At 43.4% G+C, this 13289-nt stretch overlaps 1 protein-coding gene across 1 annotated transcript in view; it reads left to right on the forward strand.

Moving 5' to 3' along the window:
• The first annotated feature begins 5082 nt into the window (after window positions 1-5082).
• panx2 (pannexin 2) overlaps window positions 5083-13289 on the forward strand; it is a 56552-nt gene continuing 48345 nt past the window's right edge. Inside the window, exon 1 of the mRNA XM_078234617.1 lies at window positions 5083-5308. Coding sequence (XP_078090743.1) covers window positions 5083-5308 — 226 coding nt within the window. The remainder of the gene's footprint in view (window positions 5309-13289) is intronic.

Below are 13289 nucleotides of genomic sequence, written 5' to 3' on the forward strand. Positions count from 1 at the left end.
GCAGTCTCTGTGTGTGAGGTTGAGATGAGACAATGAATTAACTCAATACAAGTGGATGGGTTTTGTTTGAGTAAAATTGTGATGTCTGAGTCATGCTTGATTGAGGCTGTTAGTAGGTGAATGAAGGGGTAGTGGCACATGCAACATTGTGTGAGGATAGTGATTCACTTGTAAGTGTGCACTCACTGACTTGACCACTCATGTCATCATTATGCTTCTTCCTGTACTGCATCTAGGTCCTAGGAGCTATTCTGCTGGTATTGGCCACGCAGCTGCTTGCTCCCACAGCCTTCTTACTGTCTACCTGAGGAAAGAGGACCTTTCTCCCATTCTCTGCACCTCCTGCAACAAGGGCTGCAGTGCTCTTCTGAACTACATGCCATAGATAGTGTCATAGAGTTTTACAGCACGAAAGAGACCCTTCGGCCCATAATGTCTGTACCAGCCATCAAGCACCTATCTATTCTAATCCCATTTTCCAGCACTTGGTCTGTACCCTTATATGCTATGGCATTTCAAGTGCTTATCTAAATACTTCTTAAATGTTGTGAGGGTTCCCGCCTCTGCCACCCTTTCAGGCAGTGAGTTCCAGATTCCCACCACCCTCTGGATGAAAATGTTTTCACATGTCCAATAAACCTCCTTGCCCTTTACTTAAGTCTATGCCTCCTGGCTATTAACCCCGTGCTAAGGAGAAAGGTTCCTTCCTATCCACCCTATCAATGCACCTCATAATTTTGTACACCTCAATCAGGCCTCCCAAAACCTTCTTTGCTGGGTGGCACAGTGGAACAATGATTAGCATTGCTGCCTCACAGTGCCAGGGACCCGGGTTCAATTCCAGCGTTGGGTGACTACCTGTGTGAGTTTGCACATTCTCCCCATGTCTGCGTGGGTTTACTCTGGGTGATCCGGTTTCCTCCCACAGTCCAAAGATGCGCAGGTTGGGTGGGGTGGCCATGGTGAATGTGTGGGGTTACAGCTATAGGGGTGGGAGAAAGGGCCTGGGTAAGATGCTCTGTCAGAGAGTTGGTGCAGACTTGATGGGCTGAATGGCCTCCTTCTGCACTGTAAGGATTCTACGATTCTATAATTCTATGAAAACCACCCCAGCCTATCCAGTCTTTCTTGATAACTGAAATGCTCCAGCCCAGGCAACATCCTGGTGAATCTCCTCTGCACTTTCTTTAGTGCAACCACTTTCTTCCTGCAGTGTGGCTACCAGAACTGCGCACAGTACTCCAACTATGGCCTCACCAGTGTTTTATACAGCTCCATCATAACCTCCCTACTCTCATATTCAATGCCTCAGTTAATAAAGACAAGTATCCCATATACCTTATCTACTTATCCTGTTGTCTTCAGAGATCTGTGGACATGCACACCAAGGTCCCTTTGATCCTCTGTACTTCCTCAGGTCTGACCATTCATTGTACGTTCCCTTGCCTTGTTGGTCCTCCCAAAATGCATCACACTTTTCAGGGTTAAATTCAATTTGCCACTGCTCTGCCCATCTATATCATCCTGTAATCTAATGCTTTGCCCCTCAACTATTTACCGCACCACCAATTTTTGTGTCATCTTTCAGAGAAGCTTAGAACATAGAACATAGAACATTACAGCGCAGAACAGGCCCTTCGGCCCACGATGTTGCACCGACCAGTTAAAAAAAAAAACTGTGACCCTCCAACCTAAACCAATTTCTTTTCGTCCATGAACCTATCTACGGATCTCTTAAACGCCCCCAAACTAGGCGCATTTACTACTGATGCTGGCAGGGCATTCCAATCCCTCACCACCCTCTGGGTAAAGAACCTACCCCTGACATCGGTTCTATAACTACCCCCCCTCAATTTAAAGCCATGCCCCCTCGTGCTGGATTTCTCCATCAGAGGAAAAAGGCTATCACTATCCACCCTATCTAAACCTCTAATCATCTTATATGTTTCAATAAGATCCCCTCTTAGCCGCCGCCTTTCCAGCGAAAACAATCCCAAATCCCTCAGCCTCTCCTCATAGGATCTCCCCTCCATACCAGGCAACATCCTGGTAAACCTCCTCTGCACCCTCTCCAAAGCCTCCACATACTTCCTGTAATGTGGGGACCAGAACTGCACACAGTACTCCAAGTGCGGCCGCACCAGAGTTGTGTACAGTTGCAACATAACGCTACGACTCCTAAATTCAATCCCCCTACCAATAAACGCCAAGACACCATATGCCTTCTTAACAACCTTATCTACTTGATTCCCAACTTTCAGGGATCTATGCACACATACACCTAGATCCCTCTGCTCCTCCACACTATTCAAAGTCCTCCCGTTAGCCCTATACTCAACACATCTGTTATTCCTACCAAAGTGAATTACCTCACACTTCTCCGCATTAAACTCCATCCGCCACCTCTCGGCCCAACTTTGCAACCTGTCTAAGTCTTCCTGCAAACTACGACACCCTTCCTCATTGTCTACCACACCACCGACTTTGGTGTCATCAGCAAATTTGCTAATCCACCCAACTATACCCTCATCCAGATCATTAATAAATATTACAAACAGCAGTGGCCCCAAAACAGATCCCTGAGGTACACCACTTGTAACCGCACTCCATGATGAATATTTACTATCAACCACCACCCTCTGTTTCCTATCCGCTAGCCAATTCCTGATCCAATTTCCTAGATCACCCCCAATCCCATACATCTGCATTTTCTGCAGAAGCCTACCATGGTGAACCTTATCAAACGCCTTACTAAAATCCATATATACCACGTCCACTGCCTTGCCCCCATCCACCTCCTTGGTCACTTTCTCAAAAAACTCAATAAGGTTAGTAAGGCACGACCTACCTGCCACAAAACCATGCTGACTATCACCTATCAATTCATTACTCTCCAAATAACTATAAATCCTATCCCTTATAATGCGGATTTGCTTGGAGCATTCTCCCTGACCTGGGGCACCGTTTCCAATCATCTTCCTACTTAGAGAGGCTTATCTTCCACACTTCCAAAGCCTGCTGCTGCCAGAATGCATTTGGGTGCAGGCTGGCTTTAAGTGATGTTCACTTCGCTCAAATGTGTGGGCGCCTGCTGAGGTGTGCAGCCACTCAGCAGCTAGTTTGGCCCTGGACTACACGTTGGCATTGGTTCAACTAGCAGGCAGTACAATGTTTGTGTGCTGCCTGAATCTCAGCAGAGGGCCCGCAGATGCTTCTAAATTAATCCAATCCAATTTTAAAAAATTCATTTGTGGCACATGGGCATCACCGGCTGACCAGCATTTATTGCCCACCCCTAGTTGTCTTTGAACTGAGTGGCTTGCTAGGCCATTTCTGAGGGCGGTTGAAAGTCAACCATATTGCTGTGAGTCACATGTAGGCCAGACCGGGTAAGGATGGCAGATTTCCTTCCCATAAGAACATTCGTGAGCCAGATGGGCTTTTCCAACAATTGCAGATGTTTTCATGGTCATCAGTAGATTCTTGAATCCAGATTTTTTTATATTGAATTCAATTTCAAATTCCACCATCTGCCGTGGCAGGATTCGAACCCGGTACCCCAGAACATTAGCTAAATTTCTGGATTAATAGTCCAGATAGATAATAGCCCAAGGTCTCACCTCCCCTAATCTTTTGCCCCCTCCCCCCTCCCCAATCTTTAAAGATTTTTAAAAGTGGCAATAATAAGATGCTGTGGCTTTAAGTGTTGTGAATACTAGTGGAAAAGTGTAAACTGTTTATTCTTCGTACTGAAAGCTTGATTTGGACATTAAACACATTTGAATCCTCCTTCCTCATAAATGCAAATGCATTTGTTTGTCAAGCAGATAATAAAATGTTGTTTGTTAACAAAATAGCAGGAATGCGAGAAGACACGTCATGAGGCAGGCATGTTGTTTCCTGGAGACCAACATGATTGCGTTTTCCACAAACGTGCTGCATGTTTTATTTTTTTTTAAATCCTGGAGACTCCGGCAGCCAGCCCGCAGCTTGAGTCGCGGCGAGCGTTTAAGTGGGAGTGGGTCTCAGCGATTTGTGCGCGGCACATGGCGAGCCTTTGAAAGCGGCGGGTGGTTTTTTCTCACCCGGGTGTGAGAGGAGAATTTGACCGAGGTTGGCGCCCCTGGACAGCTGCCCAGTCCAGCTGTGGAATGGCAAATCCGCTGCAGTTTCACGTGTTTACCTCCCCGCGCCATCCACAACAATGAATGGAGCACAGCGGCCGCTGCCGTGAGGAGCTGGCTATGGTGCTGAATCCACTGGCGCTCTGCAGCAAGCCTTACCTCTACTGTTCTTACTCGTGCACTGTACGATCCCCCCCCCCCCCCTTTTTCCCAAGTATTTGCCCCGCTCTTTCGATGATGATCTGTCTGAAAGTTGATAGCTAAAAAGAGAGGCGATTACACCGTTTGGAAGAAAAAGGACACACAACATACACAACATTGTGGATTCCTGAATGATGAAGGCAAAGTGACAAACTCCAGGCATCGTTCTCTCAATGTAAATTCCAGCCACAACGGTGAAGGCTCTGATCATTTGTGTTCATCAAAGGATGTCGCCGCTGGAGATTTGAAAGGGCCGATTTTAACACTTTTGGATCTCACAGACTCGGTGAGCACATTTTTTAAAGTTGGACGTATGACAGCTAGACCAGTTTCTGGGTTTTTTTTTAGGGGGGGTGATATGTTGCCATTGAGAGCAGGGGATAGTTGGGATTCTCTTTTTGCCACACTTTTTATATGCTGCTATAGTCAGTAAAGTAATGTTTCAGTCTAATTGAAAGCAGGGAGGAAAGAGGTTCCACTGCATCTGAGCGATCTGGAGTGTGTCTTGGTGCAGTGATGTAGTGTTTTCCGCTAATTGGCGGATGGGCTAAGCGCTAATTCTCTCTCTCGCTCTCTCTCCCCCTCTCCTGCTGTTTTGGCGTGTGTCACAGTCTGCATATTTCTGAACATGATGCTTTTTTTTCCCCTTAATGTGTTAACAGAAAGCGATCTTTTGGGAAAACAGTCGCTTTCCTGCAGAAAAAGGAGGAATCCAGCGCCAGGCGGTTGTAGGGATCATATCTGCACTCAGTGACGAATGCACAACATCATAGATCACCAACCAGACATGGCTACTGCACTGTTAGCTGGAGAAAAGCTCAAGGAGCTGATCCTTCCGGGGCAACAAGATGAGAAAGGTTCGCCCTTTGCAGCCTTCATGGTCCAACTAAAGCTAGAACTCCCCTTCGACAGAGTAGTGTCCATCGGGACTGTCATTATCCCCATCCTCTTAGTAACATTGGTATTTACTAAAAATTTTGCAGGTAAGAAGATCGGGAAGTACAGAACCCAAAGCTTCATTGACAATCATTTTAAAACTGTTATACTAGGGCGGCATTCCTGGCCATTTCCCCCCTATATTTCGGCTGTGATGCATGAGGGAGGTTCCAATGAAGCAGCCGCAGTCACATTCACGCTCCAATCTAATCTCATGCCCTTTGAGACGCTTTGTCGCCACCCTCCCCAGCCCCCTCCCACCTCGCCCCGTTATTTAAAACTTTCATTGGGACTCTTTTATTGTTGACATCTGACCTTCAAAATGAACACACTGTGGCAGAGATGCCCACTTTAAAGGAATAGGATTATGCCTAGATTGCTGCATTACACGTTTCCAGCCCGCCCTAGTAAAACTGTTTTGGAGGATGCAGGATGTGCTTAAAGTGTATCTATACCAAGCACAGTCCATTAGAACACATCTAAAAACAGTGCCTTAGTTCTACTTTGTGTAATTTTTAAATCCACAGTATCAGTTCCACTGCACGAGAAGTATTCGCCAAATGTATTTATCTTTGAGAAAGTGTAGATTTTTTTTGTTCTGTTAAGATTTGTGTGAGTGATACATTGTCATGCGATTGACATCATTCTGTTGTATGGGTGCAATAGAAAATAGGACTGCAAAGCACTTCAATGAAAAGTGACAATTTAAAGCAACATTAGCAAATGTACTCGTTGGGTGGGGTAAGAAGCATGTACCACTTCTTTCAAGGACTGTTTGCTTAAACACTTGGAAAACATTTTACTAAGATACGTAAATTAAGGTTTTTTAGATTGAGATCTAAAGACCACATAAAAAACGACAATTTCTCAACTTATCTTGCTGAAAATTACGTCAGTCCGTAGTTACTGTTTATCCCAGGAACTTAACCTGTCAAAAATGCCACTTACACTGCACAGAAAATCTTCCTGTAATGAAGCACGCTATGTTATTAAGCGATGAAAACCCACCTCCTCAGTGCAAACATTTATCTGTTCAGTCCATTCTTTCTAAGACAGGAAAAGACCATAAGAAACGACGTAATACTTTGATTCTAAGCTTGTTTCATTTATTCATTTTTATTCTTGTGAACTTTGCGTTATGAAGTCGATCCTTAACCTCCAAAAAGGAAAGCAGTCCATCATTTAACCATCAGTAGTCGAGCAATAAATTGAAGAGGCGAGAATGATTACATGCTGCTTCACATACTTGCGTTTTGGCTATACTCTTAGCCTGCCATTCATGGAAGAGTACATAGATAATGTTGTGTACATTTGTACAGACATTGTACATGTTTCTGAGACGTGAGTAATCCAGGCGGGAAAAAGCTTACTGCCCTTGGGGCAGGAAGTATTAATCATATAATGCGGAACTCGTAAAGATCAGACGAGTGTGACAGATTTCTGTGCCCAAAGAACATTATTGAACCAATTGAATTTTTTTTTAACAACAATCCAACATCTTTCATGGGCATTTTTCTGGTGATAGCCCACATCTTAGCAAATTTATTGAATTCGGTTTCATAATTTGCAATGCTCGGATTTGAACTCGCATTGAACTTCAGGGTAAAGGCAACATGGAGTTGGAGGCAGCAGTCGGATCTATCTTACCGTTCCTGGTGCATTGTTAAGTTTGTTAGTTTTAATTTTTGCAGGAGGTGCTGACAGTTTGCCCCTCATGTGCATGGGTGGTGGTGGAGTTCATATTGGATATTTGTGTGTCTTGAGGAAGGGGACTAGTATGCCTGATACTTTCCCAATTCTTGTTGTGAGATGTGCATCAGGGGCGTCAACTGGCTTGGTTCCACAAGTGGTTAATCTGTGTGTTTGTAATAGGAGCAATAATCCTGTCAAATGAAGCATGCCTACCTGTTCTCAGATTGGTGATTCTGATCAGTGAAGGATGAATCAGATTGAAGATCAAACTGTTAGATATGAAAATGGATGAAAAGAAATCAAAGCAAATGATTTATCTTAAGTATATGCTCTAAACCTAAGAAGAGTTTGTTTATTGGTAGAATGGCAAAGATGAAATGGTGGAAAATTATAGATTCGAGGCTCATATAATCAAACGTCTTATTAAATAAATTATTATGACTCAAACATAATAGTGCTATTCATTAATTGAGAACTCCAAGATTCAATTAGTTAACTTAAATGCATAACTTATACTTTGGGTGGGAATTGATTCTCTTCTGCAGCCCTTGAGCCAATTGCTGCTTTTTCCATCCAATGCATCTTTTTGTCAGCAGTAAATTGTCATGCTACCCTTGTATATGAACAATGACTATTGTTGCATGCCTGAATGCATTGAAAGTAAAGCTGTTGACTCCAAAGTACTCTTCGGTGTTGCAGTTGGCATAAATAATTTAGCGAATAGCAATTGTATCTAATATAGAGGTAAATAGAAGATGCATGGTCAAAGATGCTATGCTATAGTTTGAAAGGTGTCTATTGTGGGACTGTACTGAATCGAACAGTTCAGTTAGAAGCACCAAAAAGAATTGCTAAGTAGCTGGACACCGTTGCTAATAGCAAAGGGAAATAGTACATCATCTGAAATGGTTTAATGGTTTGAATAAACAAAGCAGAAGATGATGTTCACTCGTCACCCAACCAGAAGAGATTCTGAACGAGGAAAGAAACTCACGCCAGCTGAGAGGAGGGTGAGTTACTCAGCTTGGTGACCTTGAAATGGAGCGGAGAGTTTGTGGCAAGAACACATTAGCTGAGTTGGTAAGTGCCTTCCCAAAGTATATGTCTCTGTAGACACAAATATTAATTGGATTGTCATGAATTTTAAACAAATGCACTTAATCAACTTTCGTTTGATGCATTAGTTTTCTACTGATAGCCATAGATTTGATGTCTAATTATGAGATACCTGTGATACCTTTGTTGCCTCTGCAGATGAGATGGATCAATTGGAATGATACAGTCTCCCTATCCACCATGCACTGCACTGCAAAAAATGACCACCTTCAGAAGCACCTGTACTACAAGCACCAACACAGAAACTGTGATATCTGCTGCAGCACTTCTGCATGAGCACTTAACTGGCATTGAGGATCTAACAGTACCAATGGAGCAAGATTACATTCATTTCAGGTCATGAGGACTAAGTTGTGGAATTGCAAGTTCTTATTGAACACTTAGAGCATTGCAGATTAAAGCGGCAATTCTGAGATTTGGGGTAGCATTGGATTCCAGAAGGCTGAAATCTAGTTGAATTATGTTAACTAACGTATGGGCTGAAATAAATTCTTTAGTGATACCTAGATTTATGATGACCGTATTTAAACTGTCCTGACTCTGATTATAGAACTGATTGTGGGAGAGGTACTGCAGTCCACTATGGAGCAAAGCTTGTGGCATCAATCACAAAGGGATGTCACAAACTAGTAAATCATTGTGAGGCCTAGTCTGAGCATTTCATTCTCGCAAGAACTGGTAAAAATCTTTGAGTTCTCCGAGAAGATGGTGGAAGCCTTCCTGTCCTGAATGTATGGACATCAAGTGCTGCTTAGCCTCCCCACCATCCCTCCATCAAGATATGGAGTCAATTTCTAATTTCTTCTGATAACTGCTATTCAGAAGGGTCACAGAAAAAATGACACCCAGTTTCCAGCAAGTGAGACTTTGAACTACAAAATACAGTTGTGATGTTGTTGTAATTTTAATAAATAAAGATATTTTCACATCATTTTGTCATTGCCTGATTTATTGAACAAAGATTGGTCTATAATTGGGTTAAAAAGAAATATATTACACTCCTCATTTTGGTTAATTTCATTTTGAATTAATTCAGGGTGTAATGATTAACATACATAGCTGAATGTAATTAGTACAGGATGTCATATGTAACTATAGGCATGTCTTTATTTCTTGTTATCTAGATAGTATGTTATACATGAAGTGGTCAAGGCAGTTTGCTAGCTGTGCCTTTATACTGACATTTGGGTGGGGTGAGGTAAGGGATCTTAGATTATGTTGCTGTCATTGCACATTTACTAGGGAGGAGCTGGAAATTGTTACACCCATTTTTGGGCAAAAAAATGAATACCTTGGAGGTGAATATTGATTAGTAATCTCGCACACCCCATAGAAGTTCAGCAAACAGTAACATTTAATCACACCAGGTGACTGCCTGCATGTAATGCTGATCTTAGTAAATATTCAGGGAAGGGCTAGTCATTTGGTGAAGTAGCCTTTTCCAGATTGGATTGTGGGAGTGCCAGATTTATCTTTGTGCTTTGCCAGCCCTCAATTCTCCATCTCTTTTCATCCAGACCATCAGGTGTCAGGATATCTATCATTATCCTGATGGTTACCATTAATTAGAAATTGAACTCATGCTGATGCAAACCTCTACTCCTTTCTTTCTATGCTCATTTGCCAAGTCAGATATTTTTATGGGCAATAGTTACTCAACCTCAAGGGGTGAGGGGAGTAATTTTTGGTGACAGTAGCAGGAACAATGTGTATAGCAACCGAAGGAAGTTCATTAGTGTGTTCTATGAGGAGAGTGATGAGAAGCGGGGTAAGGAAAGCTTACCAGTGCCGAGTAATGGGGAGACCAAGGGAGTTGTGAGTAGCACTCACGCCATAGCAGTTCAGGCCATATCATTACATTTCTGGCACAGGTCTTGAGTAAAATACTTCTGCAATGATTTGCTCTGCAACCTCTGCCTACACATCCAGGAAACTTACCTTTGCACCAACCTGCCATCTGACAGGAAGAGCAACTTCTTCCCTGTGGTCACCCCCAAATCAGCATCAAGAAAGTGGACATCCTTTTGACAGCGCCTTCATCTGCCATTTCTTCCGCAGAACTTTTATTCAGCAGAGAGCAGCCAAAATCCATCTTCCCTGTAAGAGATGCAGGTTGCCCTTAAACCAGATTACTGATGCTTGATTTTTCATCCACTTGCAATCAGTGAGCTCTCAATAAACAGTGCGAGCAGGAGTGACAATTCAGAGATCTTAATCGAATAAAAAAATTTAGCTATTTCACTCCATTTCTGGTGCTATTCAAATTTGTTTTTCATGGTCTTGCCACGTGGGTCTCCAATAATGGGAGCCTCGTACAATGATATTTGCCTCATTCAAGATAGGGATTAGATATGCTTCATTTAGATGAAGCATTTAACCAATGTTAATTGTGGTAATGTTGTTTGTGCCTCCTATTTCATTTCCACGTTCTCTTGGCCGACCTCATATTTTCCACTCTCAGTAATTTTAATTTCATCCAAAACTCTGCTGGTCATATTGTAACTCGCAACAAGTCCCATCCAGTCATCTGCCCTGTGCTCACTGACCTGCTTTGGCTGCCTGTTTCTGGATGCCTCCATTTTAAGATTCTCACATTCATCTTCAGATTGCTCCATGGCCTTATCCCTCCCTGTGTCTGCAACTTCCTGTGGCCCTACAACCCTCTGAAGACACTGCATTTGTCTGGCAAGTTCTCTTCCTACACCCCACTATTGGTGGCTGTGCCTTCAGCTAGGCCCTAAACTCTAGAATTCTCTCCCTAAATCTCATCACCTTGCCCATTTTCTTTAGGACCATGCTTAAAACCTATCCCTTTCGCCAACATTTTTGTCACCGATCCTAATTTCTCTTTCTTTGATTCAGTTTTTGTGCATTTGTTGTCCTATGAAGCACCATAGGGTGTTAAACCACATTGAAATTCTTCATAAATGCAAGCTGTTGTTCTATGGAAGATCTACATTTTCTGCTATTGGTGAAAATTGCGCAGGTCTGTGTGTCAGAGGTCTCATACTTAAGGGAGCAATCTTGCTGAGTCTGGGAGTTTGAGGCTACTCTGATTTCCTGGATGATTGTTCATTCAGTAACATTTGCAACCCTGTATAGTGGTACACCTCTCTTTCACCAGTTATCCATCTGGAATGATTGCCCGGTGTGTTATATTTGTCTGAAGTTGTTACAACAAGGTTTACAAACAGACCAGCAAATTATAGATTTTTTAAAAAATACTTCTATGCTGAGAGATTGAAAAAGCTGAATGATTTATAAATATGTACAAAGAACATCTAGTTCTGATTTCATGTTACAGCTGCATAGTAGAATCTAATAAATAATTTTAAAGAGCGATATTATAGAAACAGTTTGTATTTTAAGTTCACCCACCTTGATTCCATACTCTCCAATACCACTGCCAAAACAAAATCTATCAACCTCAATTCTGAAGTTTTCAGTTGACCTAGTCTTAACAGTGTTTTAGGGGAGAGATTCAGATTTCCATTCACCCTTCATGTGAACAAGTGCTAGACATTTCCTTTGATTGTTTTAGCTCTTGTTTTCACTATTAATCTGTTAGTGGACTTTGCAATTGGCATCATAGGCAGTCCCTCAAGGGCTTCTCAGCGGCCAGTGAGAATACTCATCAGGCAAGCCCCAACCCAGTGGTGGGCCCCAACCTGCGGACCTCCAGTCCTGCCAAGCCCCCTAAGCCCATGGATAGCTAATGTGCTCCCGTTATTTAAGAAGGGTAGGAAGGATAACCCGGGTAATTATAGGCCGGTGAGCTTGACGTCCATGGTGGGGAAGTTGTTGGAGAAGATTCTTAGAGATAGGATGTATGCGCATTTAGAAAGGAATAAACTCATTAACGATAGTCAGCATGGTTTTGTGAGAGGGAGGTCATACCTCACTAACCTGGTGGAGTTTTTTGAAGAAGTGACTAGAATGGTTGACGCGGGAAGGGCCGTGGATGTCGTCTATATGGACTTTAGTAAAGCGTTTGACAAAGTCCCTCATTGTAGGCTGGTGAAAAAGGTTGGATCTCATGGGATAAAGGGGGAGGTGGCTAGATGGGTGGAGAACTGGCTTGGTCACAGAAGACAGAGGGTGGTAGTGGAAGGGTCTTTTTCCGGCTGGAGGCCTGTGACTAGTGGTGTTCCGCAGGGCTTTGTATTGGGACCTCTGCTGTTTGTGATTTATATAAACGATCTGGAAGAAGGTGTAACTGGGGTGATCAGTAAGTTTGCGGACAACACAAAATTGGCAGGACTTGCAGATAGTGAGGAGCATTGTCAGAGGCTACAGAAGGATATAGATAGGCTGGAAATTTGGGCAAAGAAATGGCAGATGGAGTTCAATCCTGATAAATGCGAAGTGATGCATTTTGGTAGAAATAATGTAGGGAGGAGCTATACGATAAATGGCAGAACCATAAAGGGTGTAGATACGCAGGGGGACCTGGGTGTGCAAGTGCACAGATCCTTGAAGGTGACATCACAGGTGGAGAAGGTGGTGAAGAAGGCATATGGCATGCTTGCCTTTATAGGACGGGGCATAGAGTATAAAAGTTGGGGTATGATGTTGCAGATGTATAGAACGTTGGTTCGGCCGCATTTGGAATACTGCGTCCAGTTCTGGTCACCACACTACCAGAAGGACGTGGAGGCTTTGGAGAGAGTACAAAGGAGGTTTACCAGGATGTTGCCTGGTATGGAGGGGCTTAGTTATGAGGAGAGATTGGGTAAACTGGGGTTGTTCGCCCTGGAAAGACGGAGGATGAGGGGAGACTTAATAGAGGTGTATAAAATTATGAAAGGCATAGATAGGGTGAACGGTGGGAAGCTTTTCCCCAGGCCAGTGGTGACGTTCACGAGGGGTCATAGGTTCAAGGTGAAGGGGGGGAGGTTTAACACAGATATCAGAAGGGCATATTTTACACAGAGGGTGGTGGGGGCCTGGAATGCGCTGCCAGGCAAGGTGGTGGAGGCGGACACACTGGGAACATTTAAGACTTATCTAGATAGCCATATGAACGGAGTGGGAATGGAGGGATACAAAAGAATTGGTCTAGTTTGGACCAGGGAGCGGCACGGGCTTGGAGGGCCGAAGGGCCTGTTCCTGTGCTGTATTGTTCTTTGTTCTTTGTTTGTTCTTTGTTCTTGAATACCCCCTACCCTACTCTGCACCCTGGAGTTTTGTGCTTAAGTGGTAGTCACCTCCTCGTTCGCC

This window comes from Mustelus asterias, chromosome 19 (assembly GCF_964213995.1).
Source record: "Mustelus asterias chromosome 19, sMusAst1.hap1.1, whole genome shotgun sequence".
Classification (NCBI taxonomy): Eukaryota; Metazoa; Chordata; class Chondrichthyes; order Carcharhiniformes; family Triakidae; genus Mustelus; species Mustelus asterias.